The 19,979-nt window shown below is 43.5% G+C and overlaps 1 protein-coding gene across 1 annotated transcript in view; it reads left to right on the top strand.

The window, feature by feature from the left end:
- The window catches only part of DDHD1 (DDHD domain containing 1), a 77,433-nt gene that overhangs the window by 33,107 nt on the left and 24,347 nt on the right, over positions 1 to 19,979 (top strand). Inside the window, exons 6-8 of the mRNA XM_014936777.1 lie at positions 567 to 714; positions 10,826 to 10,932; positions 11,100 to 11,206. Of these exons, the coding sequence (XP_014792263.1) occupies positions 567 to 714; positions 10,826 to 10,932; positions 11,100 to 11,206 (362 nt within the window). The remainder of the gene's footprint in view (positions 1 to 566; positions 715 to 10,825; positions 10,933 to 11,099; positions 11,207 to 19,979) is intronic.

The raw sequence follows: 19,979 nt of genomic DNA, 5'->3' as shown, positions 1-19,979 counted from the left end.
GGGGGTGGGGCAGGGGGAGGTTTGGTCACTGAACGCGTGGGGAAATTTGAGGTTAGATCATCTTGAAGTAGAGCGTAGGTTTTCCATGTCAAAATGAAAAAAAATGTAAAGCTTTTCAACTGGGTCAGAGAAAGAATGACAACACTTAAACCATTTTTGATGGCTGGATCATTTCCATGATCCCTCCACGCAGTGGAAGTAAGGTGGGGATGTAAGGGGGGAGTTTATTGATTGAGACACATAGAAGAAGGGTGTTGTGTTGTACAAGTCAATGGACAATTACACAGCCGTTGTCTAAAAAGTTGTTTTCCAAAACATCTCTGAAATTAGTTATCTTTACAGTGGAAATGGCCTATTAATACACTGACAGACACAATATCACCCAGTTGCTCAAACCTCTCGGGAGTTTAAAATTGCAGATATTTAAAAGCACATGCTGTTCCTTTAATGTATAGTCTCATTTTCAGAATAATGTATTGGTCTGAGACAAGTCAAGCTTCTGTCAACGTGTAAGACCATTGCACTTGGTCGAATGTAACTGATCTAGGATCATGTTTTTTCTACAGCTTCAAGTAGTGGGACAAGGCTACATAGAGGCTATGTAGAAGAAGCCACGTTAGAAGACAAGCCACCACAAACTAGTCACATTGTGTTTGTTGTGCATGGTATCGGGCAGAAAATGGACCAAGGAAGGATCATCAAAAATACAGCTATGTGAGTGCTTCCTAATATTTGCCTGAATATAAGGCTGATGTTATAAATAACAGTAGACTCTTTGCTTTAAGCTGTATCTTTTCTTCTTTCCTTCTCCTCCTCCTGAATCATTAGTCTTTATATTGTGGGTATGCTGCTTTCTATGTTAATTTGGATTATGGACTTGGTGAGAGCAGCTGCAGGAGCGAGGAGATCAAAGATACATTCTGTTTTCATGATCAACGTTTGTGACTTTTAGGGGACTGGCCCGTGAATTTCTAGCAGCTGTGGTTGAAAGTTTACCGGGTCTTTTCATTGGGTGTCTTCTGTCAAGACAAATGGGGTTTTGATTTAACATCTGAGCTAATTTCAAAGGCTGGTGGATGGGAAGAGAAACTCCGGAGCTATTAAGAATTTTGTACCTGGGAAGAGTTTTGAATATCAGAAGAAATTGTAAACTGGTGAAGACAGCACTGAGGGGGGCGAAGAGGTGTTAAGGACTGCTTCATTAGCAGAAAGAAGAGGGTAAAAAAGTGTTAATTGCAGATCAGTCTTGCACATATGGTTTAGTATGTTTGTCCCAAATAGCTTCACGTTCCTTCAAAGTTGACCGAAACAGTGACATACATGGTGACTGTTGTGACTGTGTGCAGAGCTGGGATTACTGATTTTGTGGTAAGAGCTTTGCAAACCTCTTTAAATCCAGAATAGCAGCGTAGGTCAGGGTGTATCTGTCGTCGCTGTGGTGTGTACCATCATGTCAGCAGGCTCTTGTGTCCGTTCAGCTCGTTGTCCCACTCCAGTGTCCTCTGGTGCGATCGAGTAGACCTCTTGATTTCACCACCGTGTCATTTGTCATCTCAAAGTAACCAACCTGGTACTCCCCTTGTTGGGGTGCTTTGCTGCTCTTTTATCCCTGTTGTTTAAGAGCAAGGAATCAAAACCAAAGAAAAACAATCCATAGCCCTTGATAAAAACCTGAAGCGAGTCACCAAAATAAAAGCTAAAACTTAAATTTTTGTAGGATGCAATTACACTGACAATGCAAATACCCTAAATACAGGTTGGACTTGGTGATCTTAAAGGTCTCTTCCAACCAAAACGATTATGATCTCTCTGCCTTAAGAACAGAGATGAGAAATAAGACTTCCTCCCTGGAATCATTAAGGTTTTCCTCTTTTTCTTTCTCCCTACCCCATTTTCCATCAAACATGCCCACAGGGCCTGTATGGGTGGATTAACTTCAGCTCAGGACACAGCACGTAGGTGTTTGTTCCATAAGAAGTCCTGATTTAATTGACAGCCAATTATGTGCAATCTTTTGTCTAAAAGGGAAATGAGAGTTTTTGTGCCTCAGTAAATCTCGCTCATATCCTCAAGAAAAAGCAGACATTATTGCACAGCCTTTTAAAATGCTAATTATTGGCATAAATTGTGCATTCTGTACAAAATCTGCAAATGAAAGCAACATTTTAGATTGAAGTCCTATTTTATTATTTTTTTTGATAGCTTAAAACTTATCACTGAGGAACATCCCATATGTTCTAGGAAGAGATTTTAGAGGAAAAGTCTGCCAGGCCAGCACGGTGGCAGCTCTTACAAGCCGTACTAGCACTTCCTGTTAGCACCTTCATCCATGAAATATGTGTGTTATTCTACTTATTTATTTATTTTTACATTCATTTGCATTAGGGACACAGGAAGTCCAATATTGCCTTTTGAAAAATGGTAAGATGGATAAGGAGAAATATTTTTTGACTGTTCACACTTTAAGTCTTTTCTCCTTAGCTTCTACTTTAAAGTGTTTTCTGTTTTTTTCTTTTAAATGCACATTCTTTAGTAGGAAACCTGTAGTTGGAGCGATGCTAAATCTGTAACTTAAGGCACAGGTCTGCCCATCAGTGTCACTGCTCCTTTCTTCCCCCATCAATACCTGAGTACCACCAGGAGATGTAGAAGGCACTACCAGTCCTCAGAGCTCACAGTTGACTTGGGCTGTCTTTGAAGGACTGGGATGTGCCTTGTGATAGACATCTATTGGTGTGGGAACCCCCTGGGGTAGGTGTTGTGTGTTTCCTTTAGAAATAGAAAGTTGCTTTTTTTGGTTTAGGCCCCAGGATATCTGGCAGGAGAAATTCCTCTGAAGAGTGCCACCAGTCCTCTCCATGGACTCTGGGCCACGGATGAGGCAGGTTGGACGAGGCAAACTCCATAACACCTTGTGGTTTTTTGATTATGATTCTTGGAGGGACTCTGGGATCTCCAGAAGGGAATGCTTTCTCAGGTGCTTTCCCTTTCTACCATCTACAAAAAACTGCCCTGTGCGTTTTGTGTTTGCCACGTACATTTATTGTTGCTTCTTGGGGGGTTCAGTCTACACTGGGATAAAACTTTTGCATTTATTTCAGCCTGGGTGAGAGCAACACTTCGGTTCATAGCACAAAACCATACCCTCCCTTGAACAAATGGCCTTAAAGCAGGAAATGTACAAAAAACCAGTTTATAGCCCAGACATGGAATACTCTGTGGGTAACCCAGGCCAGTGAGAGACCCTTCCAGAGCTCATCGGACACGCTGTGTCCTCAGGGTACCACCTCGAGAAGAAATTGGTGCAGCTCACACGATGCATCTGCATCGTTAGGCAGATCCGGTTGGTTACGGAGGTGAAAGCAGAGCTCTGCTTCCAGGGTAATTTAAAATTATATGCCCTGATTTCATTAAGGAATGGAGTTCAGCCTGGCCATTAAGGTGGTTAGATGCTGCGGTCGCAGGGTGCCCTCTGAGTGGGTAGATGGAAAAGGTGCCTTTTATCCATGCTTGAACGAGCAGGCCTTGGGTAGATGTGACACCGTTTTGTTTCTTCACGGTGTAGTTAAACACATTTATTATCTAAATGTAGCTCGGCAGCTGGTACAACAATCTGCTCCTGTCAGTGCTGATATTATATTAACTGGGGAACGCGTCTGGAAAGAGTCGGTGCCTCCTCCGGGCTGGAGCAGTGATTCAGCTCCCCTAACGTGAACAGAATAATGTGCCCTGAGCTGCTCCGACAGCGTAGGGGTGGCTTATTTAAAGAAGAAGATAGTATATTCTGCGTTTCTGTGTGATATAAACTCAGATATTGTGGCGTAATGTAGTTAATTGGAGGTGGTTTTTTTTAATTTGCCATCAGATACAGCATTCTGGCATTGCTAGGTAATAAGGTGCAACGTTAGCTTTAAAAAAAAAATCATTTTGGAATATTCTTTCATTTTAATGCACCCACTTTTATGTTGTTTTTGCATTATTTTTTTGCAATATTTTTGCATTGAAGCCTAATCTCTTTCTGAGTTTTGTGCTTCTAGATTACGGCAGGGGTGGCATGGGGTTTCTTACATATATTAGATGGAATTTAGGAATGTTACTGTCCATGTTTCCAGCCTCCTTTAAAAATATCCTGTTGTTTTACCTGACGTAGGTAAAGGTCAGACCCTTTAGGCTGACCCTCTAAATTTCATCAGCTCCTGTGCTCGAAAATTGAATGGAGTTAACTCTTGTGCGTAATTTCCATAATAGCTATAACATTGTAATGACGCTTCTTGGCTGTTCTTACCCTAAAGCTGGTGTCTGTCTGCCTCTGTCTGAACCTCCTGTTTTGATTCAAAAATTGTATTTCTGCCTCTGTCTGAACCTCCTGTTTTGATTCGTAGCCTGGGCTACGAAAATTGCTGTCTGCCCAAAGCAACGTCATGTTGGCCTTCCATAATCGCCAATTACGTTTTTATTGCAAGTCCCATTAGAAAGCATTTTAATTGTGGATTATCATTATAATCATTACTTCAGAATAGCTATTTTGGTGAATTTCCAGCAGTGTGGCGGCCCTGACAGAGTGCAGAGCCTCTCAGATGCCTTTCAGTGCATTAAATACATGCTGCTAGAATCTCAAATCAACATTTCCTGTGCAATTTTTCCTGTAATTTTTCACTTTTTAGATATTGGGTAGTTTTGTTTGTTTTCTATTCAAACGCTTACGTGGCATTAGATGCATATTACGTGCTTGTTTTCCATTCGTCGGTGCTGGTGATAATTGCATGTTTTTCTGAAATTAGGCATCCAAATGGTAAAAATTATCTTACAGGTTTCGACTTGAGCTTGTCTTGCAAGCTAAATGAGAAGTTCAGCCCAAGAGGTAAAAGGGGATAGTTAGGGCATTAAGTACTTTCATAAGAGCCTGTTTTATGTACACTTGTTAATTATCTAACACATGACTGCGTCTCGGGTGGAAGCTCTAACAGCCTGTTTGGGGCTGTCCCCCCCGGAGCCCTCGTTTCTGCCTGGCGCTGCCCTTTCCCTGCCGACACCAGCACCATTCTCTGTATGGACCCACTGCAAACTGGATCACTGCAGCTGGTCCAAACAACTGGAACCCCCTCTGGAAGGTGGGAACAAGTGGTGAGGAGGCAGGAGATGACAAACGACGACAGGGAGTGCCCAATCTGCTCTATACCAAAGCCAGTATCTCTCTAATTATGGGCATCCCACAGTCTCCAACCAGCCGAGCAGCTTGAGTTCCTTTGATCGTGCTGAGTCCCGTTATTCTCAAGAAGGTTGAAGTGTGAGTCACCATCGTGCTTGCTTTGTCTGCAGGCTGGAATTTCCATCTTTCTTCCAAAGTAAAAGGAGTCTGCATTATGTCTCACCTCTCATTCTATAAATCTGCCCATGTCTATCCAAACCCGGAGCAAATCCATTTGCCACAACTTCTACAAGTGCTAAAGCTCATCTGTAGGAAGCCATGCACGGGATTATTTCTGGCCTCTTCTTATTACAGACTCATTAAAAAAAGATATTCCACCAACCTGTTGTCTCCCAGGCTGAGAGTGTGCACACAAGCGGATGGTAGCCCAAAAGCGAACTGGCTGCCCAGGGAAGTCGTTGAGTCCCCATCCCTGGAGGTATTTCAGAGACATGTAGATGTGGCACTTAAGGACATTGTTTAGTGGTGGACTTGGCCGTGTTAGGTTGATGGTTGAACTCAATGATCTTAAGGGTCCTTTCCAACCTAAATGATTCTATGATTCTGTGTCCTAGAGCAGGGGTCTTAATGTGTCTGGTCTGAGAGCGAGTGAATCCCTGAAGAACAGTGGCAGAATCATAGAATCACAGAATGGTTTGGGTTGGAAGGGACATTAAAGATCATCTCGTTCCGAGCCCCCCGTCACAGGCAAGGGACACCTTCCAGAAGATGACTTGTGTCTTGCAGTTGCTCTTTGAAATCTGCCTAGGCTTAGACTTGCGTTTGCATTTCTGCGGAACGGATAAGGGTTTGAAAACAACCTCCCTTTCGTTTCCTCTGGCTTGGGCAGATCACAGTTTTTATTACTCATGCCCGCTACTCTCACTTTGATTTACCAAATTTAGCTCAAGCCAGCCCTGAGTTTCCTCAATAATTCGTGGTATTATTTCCTCAAAGAGGCACTGAGTGTTGCCCTCCGTTTGGGTCACTCCGGCGTGGTGGAAGCGGTTGGGAAATGCTTTGGAGCATAATTTACCAGTTGTGGGATCAAAATCCAGGAGTGGATCCGCACGGTTTTGCAGGCAGTAGTGAGAGTTTAGGGTTTTTTGTGGGGATATCCCATCACCCTATCTCCTGAAATCAAGAGTTCAGAGTAAGAAGTTGATTGCTGTAATGCTTTTTAAATAATAATAAAAAAAATATGCCCTTTTTCTTGGCTATGAATCATCTGATGGAAGAGAATCTGCAAAGATGACTTGGAAATAAAATGAATAACATCTTCAAGCCTTCAGGCGTTTCGCTCTGTTACCAGCCATCAAGGTCATTTTATAAAATTTGTGAACCAGCTGAAGCCAACTTGTTTGTAGCTCTCCAGTTTTTAATGCAGTGTTTGTGATTGCTCCACAAGAGTCAAATTAGTAATATAAAATTAAAAAAAAACCCACAGCAATAACCATAAATACGTTAACATGTCTCTGCAATATATTTACTTAAGCAAGGATGGATACCTGTGAAAATATGGTTTTATTATTTATTATTTCAATCAGAGACAGGCAGCCAAGCACGTTTTGTTTATGGCGAGTCTCAAAGTATCTATTTTCAGGCCATTCCTTCTTGCATGGAAAATAGCAATATGTCAAAAAAAACTTTCTGAAATATGCATTACATCTCTACCTGAGTGGGATTTTTTTTCCTTCGAGAAATAATAAATTTCAGTTGTTACCCTTCATTTTGAGGTGTAGATTTAAATAATTGTTGCTCTGGGGTCAATATTTCAACATCCATTTGCATTGGAAAGGAGAAGAATTCTCTGCCTGTTTAAACAAGGATTTATGACTCCTGTTGGTGTTAACTTCTCAAGTGAGTAGAGGGACCTGCCATCTAGTAAAATAGCTCAAAATATTTACCTTTAAAAAGCCAGAAGTAGGAGACTTTATACCAGAATGACATCCTGGCTTGTATTAGAAGTAGTGTGACCAGCAGAAGAAGGGAGGTGGTTGTCCTCTTGTACTCATCACTGGTGAGGCCACACCTTGAGTATTGTGTCCAGTTTTGGGCACCTCAATACAAGAGAGATCTCAAGGTGCTGGAGCGGGGGCAGAGGAGGGCAACGAAGCTGGTGAAGGAGAATAAATCTTATGAAGAGCAGTTGAAGGAGCTGGGACTGTTTAGTTTGAGGAAGAGGAGGCTGAGGGGAGACCTCATCACTCTCTGCAATTGCTTGAAAGGGCATTGTAGAGAGGTTGGTGCTGGTCTCTTCTCACAGGTCATTAGCAATAGAACAAGAAAGAATGGCTTCAAGCTGCACCAGGGTAGGTTTAGACTGGACATCAGGAAAGAATTTTTCACAGAAAGAGTGGTCAGAGACTGGAACAGGCTGCCCAGGGAGGTGGTTGAGTCACCATCCCTGAATGTGTTTAAGAGCCGTTTAGATGTGCTGTTGGGGGATATGGTGTAGCGGAGAACTTTGTAGAGTAGGGTTGATGGTTGGACTCGATGGTCCTGAGGGTCTTTTCCAACCTAAATGATTCTATGACTCTATGAGAAGCATGTGTGTAGCAGGTCTGGGCTTTTGGATGTGAACGTAGCCACATTGTTGGGCAATGACACCACAATTTTTATTAGAATTTATAATATAAAATTGTTGATCGAAGTCAGTGGGAGCTGTTGAATAGTGCCATTTGTAAATGAGGGGGCACTTAACAAAAATTTTTTGAACTTCTACTGGAATGTATTTTGCCAGGCAGAAGGAAGAAGATGCACACAGAGTTGGGTTTTGGTTTTCTGATGTCCCCAAGTGCTTTTCAGTGTTTATCCATAACCCATTTTAGCAGAAATAAGGACTGTTCTGCTGGAAACTGGACCATGTACAACCTCAACTGATGTAAGGTTGGGGGGGAACCACTCCAGATCCCAACAAAAGTAGGTTTTGTATTTCCCAAAACTTTGGGGTCCAGGACACAAAGCTGGCACAGCTTTTAGGAGGGGAGACTTGAAGCTTTTCCCGAAAGCTCTGGCAGAATTGCTAGGCCTCACTGGTTTTTCCAAAATCATATAACTGGCTTTAGAAAGGAGACTTTTAGTTAAAAAAAATCCTCTATGAATAGATTTAGTAAGACCTGGACCCTTTGGAACAGGAAAAAAAAATCCTGTAGCTGTCATATTTGAAGATGGGGATGTCAATAGCTCTAATAGCTATTTCTTCATGAAGTTCACAGCTGATGATGATGTGTAAATAGTTCGGATGTTTTTTCCTGCACCATTAGGACCAGTTTATTTACTGGTTCCTTCCCTTAAAGTAATTGTTGTTGTGTAGAATTCTTTGCTTTATTCATACCACGTTTCTATGCTTTTACAGCTTTAGACTGCTGCTTGGCCAGGTTCCTGCTAAACTGAACTATTTCAGAATTCACTTTTGCTGGCCACAGTCCTCCTCCATGCACAGGAAGTTAAGCTGCCCTGGGTAATACCAAAGAATCATTAGCATTTCCAAAGAATATTCATTCATTTTAGGTCCTTGTGCTAGTAATCATCTGATGTTGTTCAGGTGGGTGTGTTTCTCTTGTGTTTTGGTCACTCAGGAACTCCAGGAATGTTTTGTGTATTTGCTGAGGTTTTTTTATCTTCTTGATAATCTAGAAAATCTCTGCGGCTCTGGAATAAGTGTTGTTGGAGGCATGTTGGGAGGGGGGGTGGTGGGGAGGGTTGTTCTGTGCTTTGCAAGGCTTAGGTCAGTTCAGGCCTTAAATCGACCCTGATTTAAACAGATCCTCTCACTGAATTATTTATTTTTTCCTCATCATGGACAGGATATTCTGCTTTACTTAAAACCTCTGCTGTCTCCTTGGACTGGAGACTATGAGATTAGGAGTGCAATCAGGTGGTTGGTAGAGTTGATTCTGCCCCTCTGCTCTGGTGAGACCCCACCTGGAGTATTGTGTCCAGCAAAGAAGGGACATGGACCTGTTAGAGGAGGCCATGGAGATGCTGGGAGGGCTGGAGCCCCTCTGCTGGGAGGACAGGCTGAGAGAGTTGGGGGGGTTCAGCCTGGAGAAGAGAAGGCTCTGGGGAGACCTTAGAGCCCCTTCCAGTCCCTCCAGGGGCTCCAGGAGAGATGGGGAGGGACTCCTGATCAGGGAGGGGACCATAGGACGAGGGGGAAGGGTTTGACACTGGAAGAGAGGAGACTGAGATGAGATCTGGGGAAGAAATTCTCTGCTGTGAGGGTGGTGAGAGCCTGGCCCAGGTTGGCCAGAGAAGCTGTGGCTGCCCCATCCCTGGAGGGGTTCAAGGCCAGGTTGGAGGGGGCTTGGAGCAACCTGGTCTGATGGGAGGTGTCCCTGCCCAGGGCAGGGGGGTGGGACGAGATGGTCTTTAAGGTCCCATCCAATCTAAACTGTTCTATGATTGTATGATTTCTATTGAAAGAGAACAGAGGAGCATGAATATATTCAAGGAAAGTGTCTCAGTGCAGGGGTTAAACTTACTAAATCACATTCAGACGTGTGGAAGTACCAACAGGAGATTAGTGTCATTGTGCCTTTGGTCGTAGCAATGATTAAAAGGGTGTTGCTTTGAAAATGGGGAAAAAAGCAACCGGTGTTGAAACTCTGGATTTTTTTCTCAGAAATTAAAAACCCTGTGATGGTTGGAACTGGGAACCAGCTGCTGGAAACCCAGCACTGCTGCCCCTCGGTCAGATTGAATTTGTTGTGCTCGTCTTCAAAAATGCTAATACCCACAGGAGCTGAGATTCATGTACAGGGCAGAAAGGCAAATACAATGCTGTCTCCGTTTGGTTGCAGAACACGTGTGATAGAATGCTCGGGTATTTTAGTATCTTGTATAATTTCATGCTGACTTTATTCTTTTGCTGATTAGTCTTTCACACAACACTAATAAAGTAGCATTTTTAAAAGAATACAGCATACTGTTATTCCCCTTCTCCCCCAAATACCAGAGAGGGTCAGATATCCTCTGGTTTTTAGGTACTGCAAGTTTCTTGCATCCCTTGAGAGAGGTACTTCAATGTTCATGTTTAGATATGCTTAAAAAATGGAAAGTCTCTTAAAAAGGACAATTAGCCTGTCCCTCTGCTGCTGCGCGTTGAAATGCTAATAAATGATCCTGTTTCCCACTCTGAGAACTCTCAAGTCTGCCAATTTGAGATGTGAAATTGAAGTCAAATTCTGACTTTTCAAGCAATATTTTTAAGAGTTTTCTTTGTGTTTAAAAGCACTGAATTATCTTCCTTACATACTGGTCTTAATTGTTAGATTCCAAGTGGATTCAAGATCTCAAGGCAGGGGTAAAATTCTTCATTTTCAGTCGCATTCTACCCCAAACCCACCAAAGCTACCAGATGTCTTTCAAATGAATTTAAGTGGGTTTTGTTAAGCCCCTAGTGTAATATATTTAAGGTTTTTTTTTAACACTTTTGAACATGTAATGCAGAGAAATTTTCACTATATATAAGAATTGAAGTACTTTTTAACAAAATACAAGCATGCACTGCACATTGAAAAGTAGTAATGTGGGAAATGTGTTATTCCTGGATGGACTGGCTTTATTTGGTAAGAGCACCAACAGCAGTCTTTACAGGAACATGTAACATTCCCTTTTTTTAATTTTTTACAGGATGCGAGATACTGCAAGAAAAGTAGAAGAAAAGTATTTTTCCAATCTAGCAACGCACGTTGAATTTCTCCCCGTTGAATGGAGATCAAAACTTACCCTCGATGGAGGTACGTTACTTACTGGTTCTTACGCTGTTCCAGTAGCTGCAGGCTGCAAAATTGTCCCCAGAAGGTCCATTGCATGTTCTCTGCATGCCTGTTCATGCCTTGGTTGGATTTTATCATTCTCCTGCGTGTAACTCCAGTCTTGGGTTTGTTGTGTTTTTTTTTTCCAGACACTGTGGACTCCATTACTCCAGATAAAGTACGAGGTTTAAGGGATATGCTGAACAGCAGCGCGATGGATATCATGTATTATACGAGTCCTCTTTATAGAGATGAAGTAAGTGTGTGTTTATATTTGTTTTACTTAGAGTCTGAAACAAACTGGGCTTAGGAATCTAAGCAAAGTTTCCTTCTGAGAGATGCTGCATAAAGATTTCTAACTCTTCGCAAGTATGTAATGGTCGTCATAGTAATCAAAATACAGAGTTTTAAGAGTGAGAAGGGTAGGGAAACAGCAAAAAGAACAACCAGTGTAATTTATTTAGAGCAGAAATGGGTCTGTATCAGCAGTTTAGAAATGGGAAAGTTTTTTACGGCGTTTTCATGCATCTGCACGTTCAGAGCGATAGGAGTCCATAGAGCTGAGGTTCTTCATATCTCTTAGAAAATCTGTGAACATTTGTCACTTGATTTGTGTCAGATGGGATGACAGCATCTGTAAACATCCCCCAAAACAGTTTTAATGCCAAAGTACGGGGCTCCTGGGTTCTCCGCCGTGTGTCGTGTTTCTCTGCCTGTTGTGGAGCTGAGACCAGCCTGAACTTTCACGGCAAGCGACTGAAAACTTCTCTGGCAGCTCTAAAATAGATTTTTTAAACTGCATTAGAGGCTTGGCGTGTCTGTGGGCACCTCCTGGGAAATGGATTAGCGAGGGAAGTTCAGGTATGCTGGCAACAACGCGTGAAAAATGTGATTCATTGCTCAAGAGAACTGACTGTAGTTTTGCAGGTATATGGCCATGCCTCAAGTGCAAAAATTGACAAATAAAATGATTGTGCTGTGGCTATGCTTAGATCTGATCACAAAAGGCTTAAGTTGTTTTTTTTTCACTGAATCAAGTCAATTTCCTTGAAATATTTGCAACAGGTCGATCATTACCGTACCGTACTCCGACTGCATCGATAAATCTTGTAACTTTCTCAAAGTGAAGTTGTACAATTTGGATGGCAAGTGTTTGTCCACACAAAAAAAAAAAGTGCTATTACAAACAAAATGTTAAAATCTTGAAGAACAGGTTTCTGAAAGGCCTCTTTGGTGCGGCAGCCAAGATGTTTGGCGTGTGGGTTTCCTTGTTGTTCATTGAGCCACAGAGTTCGTGTTCTGGCAGTGAGTTGTCAGGGATGGGACTTCTTGTTTGCTTCTGCTCATTTGGTTAGAGATTGTGCAAAGCTCATAGTTATTACAGGTGAAAAAACATGCAAAAACTATTTTATTTTGCCTACAGAAAGGAGACTTGTTTTGTTTTAGGGTGGGTCTTTTTTGGTTACTCTTCCTTGTCCCATTTTATTTTCTATGACCTAACTTTGCAGAGTTTAAACGCAGTAGGATCAAGTTGAGTGTTCTTCTGGAAAAACAGCTGGTTTTTTCCCATTATGAGTGCTTTGTGGCAGTTTGCTCCTTCCAGCTCAGAAAAGAGCCTTGTCTTCAACTATTCACATGGTCAGATGTTGCTCAGAATTCGTATTCCTGCTTGCCACTTCATAACGCTGACCTGGTTCTGTGTAGACTCTGGGTACTCCTAACGCTTTACATCCAGAAATCCTAAAAATACATCAAAAGGAGCTAATTAAACTTTGCTGGGCCCCTGTGAAACAAATTGAGCAACGGAGTGAGTTCAGCCCAGAGAAGAGTAAAGCTTCAGATTCGCCTGACAACCCTCCAACACGACTTTGGTGTGAATTTTCTTTCTACTTCCAAGGATTTCCCTCACATCTAGAAGCAACGTAACTGCTTCTTTAAAGCTTATGACCACTCTTTAAGCAGCTCGTTAAGGGATTTGGGCAGCCACTATCTTCTTTCAGGGGGCAGAAGCCTTCTCATATCAGCTTTCCCATGAGAGAGCGGTTTGGGATGCAGCTGGATTTCCCTGCTCAGCGTTACGGGAGCGTGGTAGGTCACCCCCTCTCTGATTTCAAGCATTGTTTCCTCTGCAGCGTGGCAGGAGACTATCCAAAAGGTGCCTCTGACTTCTGACGTGGGATGTGATACCAGACAGGTATTAATAATTCAGTACAGAACATCTCAGACAGTCGGGTCCCGCAGTTCAGTCTGGAGGAGGCCAGCAGCCAACAGAGTGGTCCACATCTATACTGTGGTCCACCATGAGTAAAGCAAAATCCCTCTTCAAACATTACACAGATAGCAAGGAAGCACAATAAACTGATATTTTGATGCACGCTTGCCTATTTCTAAATGAACAATAATTTAATTCTGACCTTGCTAGTGCCATCTACGGTAACATAACCTTGGGTTTTAGTGTCCTCGATGGGTGACTTGGTTTCACATCTGTGTCATTGTAGCTTCATATTTCTTTAATAATAAATGGCTGCAACTGAGATTAAAAAGACTAATTGATGCATAGTAAATTTAGGCTTGTCACCTTCATTATATTTTTAAGTGCTTATTTTACTGATCTTCGCTGTACTTACTTCCAGGCTAATTGTAATTCTGTAAATTATTGATATATGTCTTGGCAGAAAATGCCTTTAGTACATGATAAATATTATTTACATCCGTCATCCCAAGATCTCTAAAGATTTAGCACAAATACTGCAGTAGCCTCAGAAGATTAGTAGGAGATATTTATGGGTTACATCTGCCACAGGTGAAGAGCAGGGAAATGTGGTGGGTATTGAATGTTTCTGGCCAGCTGAGGAGAGGAAATGAAGAAGCCGGGGTCTGGGACGCGGTGGCTGCGGGCTTGGTGTTGGAGGAGCTTTACAGGCATTAGGAGGGCAGGGGGGATGCAGTGTAATACAGCCAACCCAGCATTGCTCCCTTGGGCAGACCTCACTGCCCATCTTCAAATGGCTCCATGGTTTCCTATTATATATGTATTAAAAAGGGGAATTTATGACTATACTATTGAAATTCAGGATGAGTATTAACTTTTGCTGGAGCTTTCATCCCTCTTTGGTATGAGGTTTTGCAATCGTAGAATCACAGAATGGTTTGGGTTGGAAAGGACCTTAAATATCATCCAGTTCCAACCCCCTGCCATGGGCAGGGACACCTCCCACCAGACCAGGTGGCTCCAAGCCCCCTCCAACCTGGCCTTGAACCCCTCCAGGGATGGGGCAGCCACAGCTTCTCTGGGCAACCTGGGCCAAGCTCTCACCCCCCTCACAGGAAGGAATTTCTTCCTCATATCTCATCTAAATCTCCCCTCTTTCAGTTTAAAGCTGTTACCCCTCATCCTATGGCTCCCCTCCCTGATCCAGAGTCCTTCCCCATCTCTCCTGGAGCCCCTTGAGGGACTGGAAGGGGCTCCAAGGTCTCCCCGGAGCCTTCTCTTCTCCAGGCTGAACCCCCCCAACTCTCTCAGCCTGTCCTCCCAGCAGAGGGGCTCCAGCCCTCCCAGCATCTCCATGGCCTCCTCTGGCTCCACTCCAACAGCTCCATGTCCTTCTGCTGTTGGTGGCCCCAGAGCTGGAGGCAGTACTCCAGGTGGGGTCTCGCAAGAGCAGAGAAGATGGAAATGTCCTTCCCTCATGCGCTCCTTTCACCAATAAAAGGCAATTGTTTTATGCATGTTTGAAAATGAGAGGGTTATGAAGCAGGAAATTTTTCACTGAGACTATTTTAACACTGTTTTTGCTTATTCTGTTGAACTTAATAGCCGAGGAGCTGCTTGGCAGCACTTTTGTGGCTCGATTAATTCATTTGATTGTCCTTGAATGTATTTGCAGTGTTATAAAATGATGGGTTACTGGATCTGCCTGATCCTGAACTTAGTCTTGAACACAGTGACTTGGTTAGAAATGGGTTAGATTCAGCTTTTCAGCAGAAAAGAGGGGTGCTGAGAGAGAGACGCGGGTCTGGGCGTATCCACAGATCCTTTTTGTGTAACATCACCAAGACACACAGCCCTTCCAGTCTGTTCACGCAGCTAAAGTCCTGTTCTGGCCTCTCATCTGTTGTTGTGACAATCTTCTGGCACCCGTCAGTGATGCCATCAGGGAGTGTGACAACTGTTGTATTCCGGAGGATCCACAGTCTCCCCATCCCTGCGTCGTGTGCTGGCACGTTCTTCTGGTTCACATGAAGCAAAACACTCCTTGTCTTCGCTTTCCTCATGGTCCTTTACAATCCATCCTTGAGCTACAGATCTTTTGTTGGCTTTGAAGGACCTCCTCTTACCTCTAGGTGGCTCGCACACCTTCTTAATGCCCAGTCACTGAATTTCAAATGAGTTTGCCCTTTCTCCTGAAGTTCTCTTGACGTTTGGAGGGAGCTGCTTGCAAAACTCGCTGTTCCTCAGATCTCCTTGAAATTCCTTTCCCACGAAGCCTATAAAAACAGTCCTGGTATTCAAGCTGGAGGGGGATGCGGGGGTCAGGTTTCCTGCCCTCCCTTTTCATGTGTAGCTGTCTGCTAGTTTTTTGTTGGTGGTTTTTTTTTTTCCTCTTGTGCTTCAAGCTGTTCATGTGAGAAGATTGTCCAGTGGGTGAGGGTCCTGTGGAGACAGCAGAGAGACAGCAAAGGGGTGGTCAGAGCTGAGAGCAACCTCATAAGAAGACAATCCCCAGAGGCTGAGAGGAGACCAAGTGTTTTTGTTGGCTTTGATGGATCAAAGGGGTTGGGACTGGGGTGCTGTATCCAAGTTTTGGCAGCAAGTGGATCATTGAGGATTTGAGCACGAGCAGTGTGAGTTCTGCATTACTTCCGAGCTCAGGTTGCCAGCGGGGTGTGTGTGTGTGTGTTGTGTGTATTCCTTATTTTCTTGGAAAAAAAAAAACAACACCTCATTTCTTGGGTATTGAGGGGAAAATGTCATTTTATTCACCGGTACCTTTGGCCTGCAATGAAAAGCCCCTTTGACCCCAGTGATCTGCCTGCAAAAATGAGCAGGGAAGAAAGTTCTTCCTCCTGCCTGGATCTCCTTGGTGTAGGTCCAGGAGGTGTTTGTCCACCACACACACAGCCGACCTCCTTCTGCTTTGCAAGAAACAGGCATGTTTATTTATGCTGGTGTCCCTCAAGGCTGCTTCTGCATCAGAACAGCTGGTTTGGCTGCTGGTGCCGGGAATGTAAAGGTTGGGGTTTTTTCCAGCTCAGCACAGGATGCTGTTACTGGAAAGCAGAGGGGATTTTTGGCCCCATCAGATCCACTAAACCCATTCCGTGGTGAACAGCCTGGTTTTTGGCTTCCCCTGGAATTGCATGGCTGTCAGGCTGGCTCTCTGAGCACAAAGACCTCTCCTTAAGGCTGCCTTTAATTTGGTTTGTGAAGGGCACGGAGCATTTAACCTCAGTTTGTCAGAATATAAGCTTGATGACTTCTGAGCAACTTGATCCTGCGGGCTTGGGTTTCCTGCATGGAAGATTTATTGGCAAAACTTCAGCTGATAAAGGGAGCTTCAGGCAAGCAGTAATCCATCTCTTTTCCATGAAACACATTCCTAGAAGAGCTTCACAGGGGAACAGCACCGTACGGCATCTGCTGAGTTGTCTGGTGGCGTTTTTTCCTCCATTCCCCCTGTTTTGCTGGGATCTTCGACTGCTGGAAATCAAATTTCTCCTTTGACATTTGGGACCAGACTGAAACATGTAGGAAAAGCATCCATTTCTTGGATGCTGCTCTGGCAAACTGGATACAGGCTGTGTCTCCAGTGTCTGTGGAGCTGGTCTGAAATTTAGTACCCAAGGGCTCTCTTCCCAGCCTGAGAATTGTGAGGTGTTAGATGTGCCTGATTTTGACTTGTCGTGAAATCAGTCTTGGAGATTTTCTTTGCATTAAGGGCCAAAGTCCTGCTTTATTTGCATTTCATTTTCTCTGGGTATCGATGAGTATTCGCAGTGGTAGCTCTACAAGGCTTCTAGCATTTTAATCCTGCACTAAACTTCCGTACTGCAAAAGCTGCTTAGGAATTTTTTTCCTGAAAAATCAGAACAGGGAGAAAGGACTTTTTCTGGGGAAGAAAAATAGAAACGCTGGAAGATTTTCTGTACCTTTCTTACAAATTCTGTGGTGTCCTCAGGATGATGCTAAACTACTGCTGTGGTAGAAAGGTCCGATGGGGGGAAGGGATTTTATATGGCTATTTTTTTTGAAGAAATAGGAAGCGTTCCCTTTGTTACAGTGGTTTGATCAGTTCAGGAAGAGACACGTAAGCGTGCTGCGTTTCACTGGTGAGGGCAAGGGAGCAGCCAGCAGATCTGCAGCCAGAGCAGTGTTCGTGGGAGCAGCTGGACAGGAAAAAAAATAAAACATCTACTCAATTGACTGCTGCCACATGTACTCTTCTGTGAGATATTTGAGCTTATTTAGTCTGTGGGAGAAGCCTTAGGAGGCCTTAGGAGATGGTAAAGTGGGTAAGGCAGCAACTCAAGGAAACTCTAGCCTTTTTCATTGAATCACAGAATGGTTTGGGTTGGAAAGGATGTTAAGGATCATCCAGTCCCACCCCCCCTGCCCTGGGCAGGGACACCTCCCACCAGACCAGGTTGCTCCAAGCCCCATCCAGCCTGGCCTTGAACCCCTCCAGGGGTGGGGCAGCCACAGCTTCTCTGGGCAACCTGGGCCAGGGTATCACCATTCTCATCATAAAGAATTTCTTCCTGAGATCTCATCTAAATCTCCCCTCTTGCAGTGTCAAACTCTTCCCTCTCATCCTATGGCTCCCCTCCCTGATCCAGAGTCCCACCAGTCCACCTGGTCCCCAAAATAAGGTGTGAACTGGGAGGGAAGAGGCAAGAGGGGAGATGGAATGAGAGAGCGAGCTCTGGTCATGTTGCATTCTACTATTAAACTTTTTTTTTTTTCCCCTGGGTGGTTCCTGCTTTCCTGTTTTCAGGCAGAAAAAGCAGGTGCTTCCTAAGTCCATCACAGACCAGCAGGCAGTGAGGTTTGGGGTTGGCAGAAGCACTGGGGAAACCAGTGGGGAAAGGGCTCCCTTAATTGGGAAGTCACTGGATGTAGGTGCAGTAAGAGCAGGAGAAGCCATCACTGAGCTCTGAGTGAGCAAAAAGCCAAGCTGTGGATTGAAAAAAAATAAATCAGCTCTTAAAACATTGCTTTTAATTACAGTGATGCAATTTAGGAGAGACATAAGTAGTTACATTTTTTTTATGTTTAATATCAATGCAAAATGTCACTGATTTTAGCAAATATAAAGACTGTAAAGTTTCTAGAAGGTATTTTTACATGGAGTGTTAGGATATATGTCAAGCTGTAAATACAAAAAAGATTTGAATGCACTTTGTTACACTTGCTGGACTAAAACCTTTTTCTAACCAAGCTTTTCTTTTACAGTTTAGACTGTTGTATGTTTTATAAGACTAAGAAAGCAAATCAGAATTAAACATTATCTAAACTTCAGATACTGCTTAACCAAATAATTTTTTAGCTGGGAATTGAAATGAATATGCTTTTCCTTTTTTTTGTTCTTTCTTTTTTTAACTGTATACCAAACGTTTCAGTTTCTAATCTTGGTGCTGATAGAGAACTGTTGGCAAGATAAACACTTCTATAAGAGCTTGCTGCTCCTGGTTTTTGTCATAGCAGTGAACCAGACCATTCGTGGTGCCTGGAAATCTGGAGGCTTTACTACAGCAGACCTTCTGCTCTACAATTAAGTTACTTGACCAGTGATTTGGAAATCCATACACAGTTTTTTAGTTGCTGTCCATGTTTTTGCCAAACTTCCCAGTAACAGTGTGTTTTTAAGGAGAATGACAGTTAAAAACAGGGTTGGACTTGGTGTCCAACTAGGACTTTGCAAGAATATTCTGTCGTATGCCCCTGGATTGCAAGAGAATGGGACCTTTGTAATGAAATGCTGTGATGCCAGGAGATTTCTTGCCCACTCTGTGCCTATGGGCTGTGGGGGAGATTGACATAATATTGTTCTTCCTGGAAGATATCTGCTTTTCCAGGGAATCAGGAATAGGGTACAGGAGAGTAGGGTACAGGGCTGTTGAGCAAGTTGGGCAGGGCATTGGGAAAAATAGCTTTTATGCAACAAGAAACCAAGGGAAGCCATTGAGTTTGTCCTGCATCTTACTTTTGCCACCAGAGAAAAGATTTGGGGACACTGAGATATGTTCATACAGCTTATTTAGGATTATTTTTTTTTTAATACAAGATGGCATTACTCATCTCCCTGCTGTACTGAGAGGGATGCTGGAAGCCATGAGGAGTCCAGCATTAGTTTCCTTGGCATTTTTACTCTGAAACCAGGAGCCAACCTTCCATCCAGAGCATCTCCTGTGGGGCTGGAGGTCCCGGGCTCCCTGCCGAGGTCCCTGACAGCATGATGGTGTGTGGTGGCTCCTTGGAGGGTACGCAATCTGCTGGATATTGGTCTTCCCTCATTTCTCAGAGCTCCTGGCAGGAATCCCAAAACACTTGGATTTCAGCAGATCTCTGCTATTTCGTTCTGGGTTTTAATCAAAACTTTTTTTTTTTTTTTTTTTAAATGGAGAAGATGCCAGTCAGCCAAAGCTGGTCCTCATTTCTCTTTTCAGCTCCAGCTAAAACCTCTGCCTGTTTGTTCATGCGTGAAAGTAGTGCCCAAGGTCTGGATAGAGCCCAGCGCAGGAACAGGCAGCATCACAGTCAAAAAAAAAAACTTGGAAAATGGAAATGATAAGTTATTTCTCCAAGCTGTTGCGAGGCTTTGCTCGTCGTTTCGCACTGCTTTAGGCACAGGGTTTGTTGTGTGGATCCTCGCTCGCTAAAATGTGTATCCAACACTGACAGCCCCGGTGCCATTCATATTTATATCCAGTAATGATTCAGCCTCTTGAAAAATCATGCTCAAATTACATGTTGTCGAGCGTTAATTTCCTATTGCTAACGAGGGAATGATTTGCAATTCCTGGTTTGT

The sequence above is a fragment of the Calidris pugnax genome, unplaced genomic scaffold, assembly GCF_001431845.1.
Source record: "Calidris pugnax isolate Ruff unplaced genomic scaffold, ASM143184v1 scaffold10, whole genome shotgun sequence".
In the NCBI taxonomy this organism is placed as follows: domain Eukaryota; kingdom Metazoa; phylum Chordata; class Aves; order Charadriiformes; family Scolopacidae; genus Calidris; species Calidris pugnax.
This window is presented reverse-complemented; position numbering and strand designations above follow the sequence as displayed.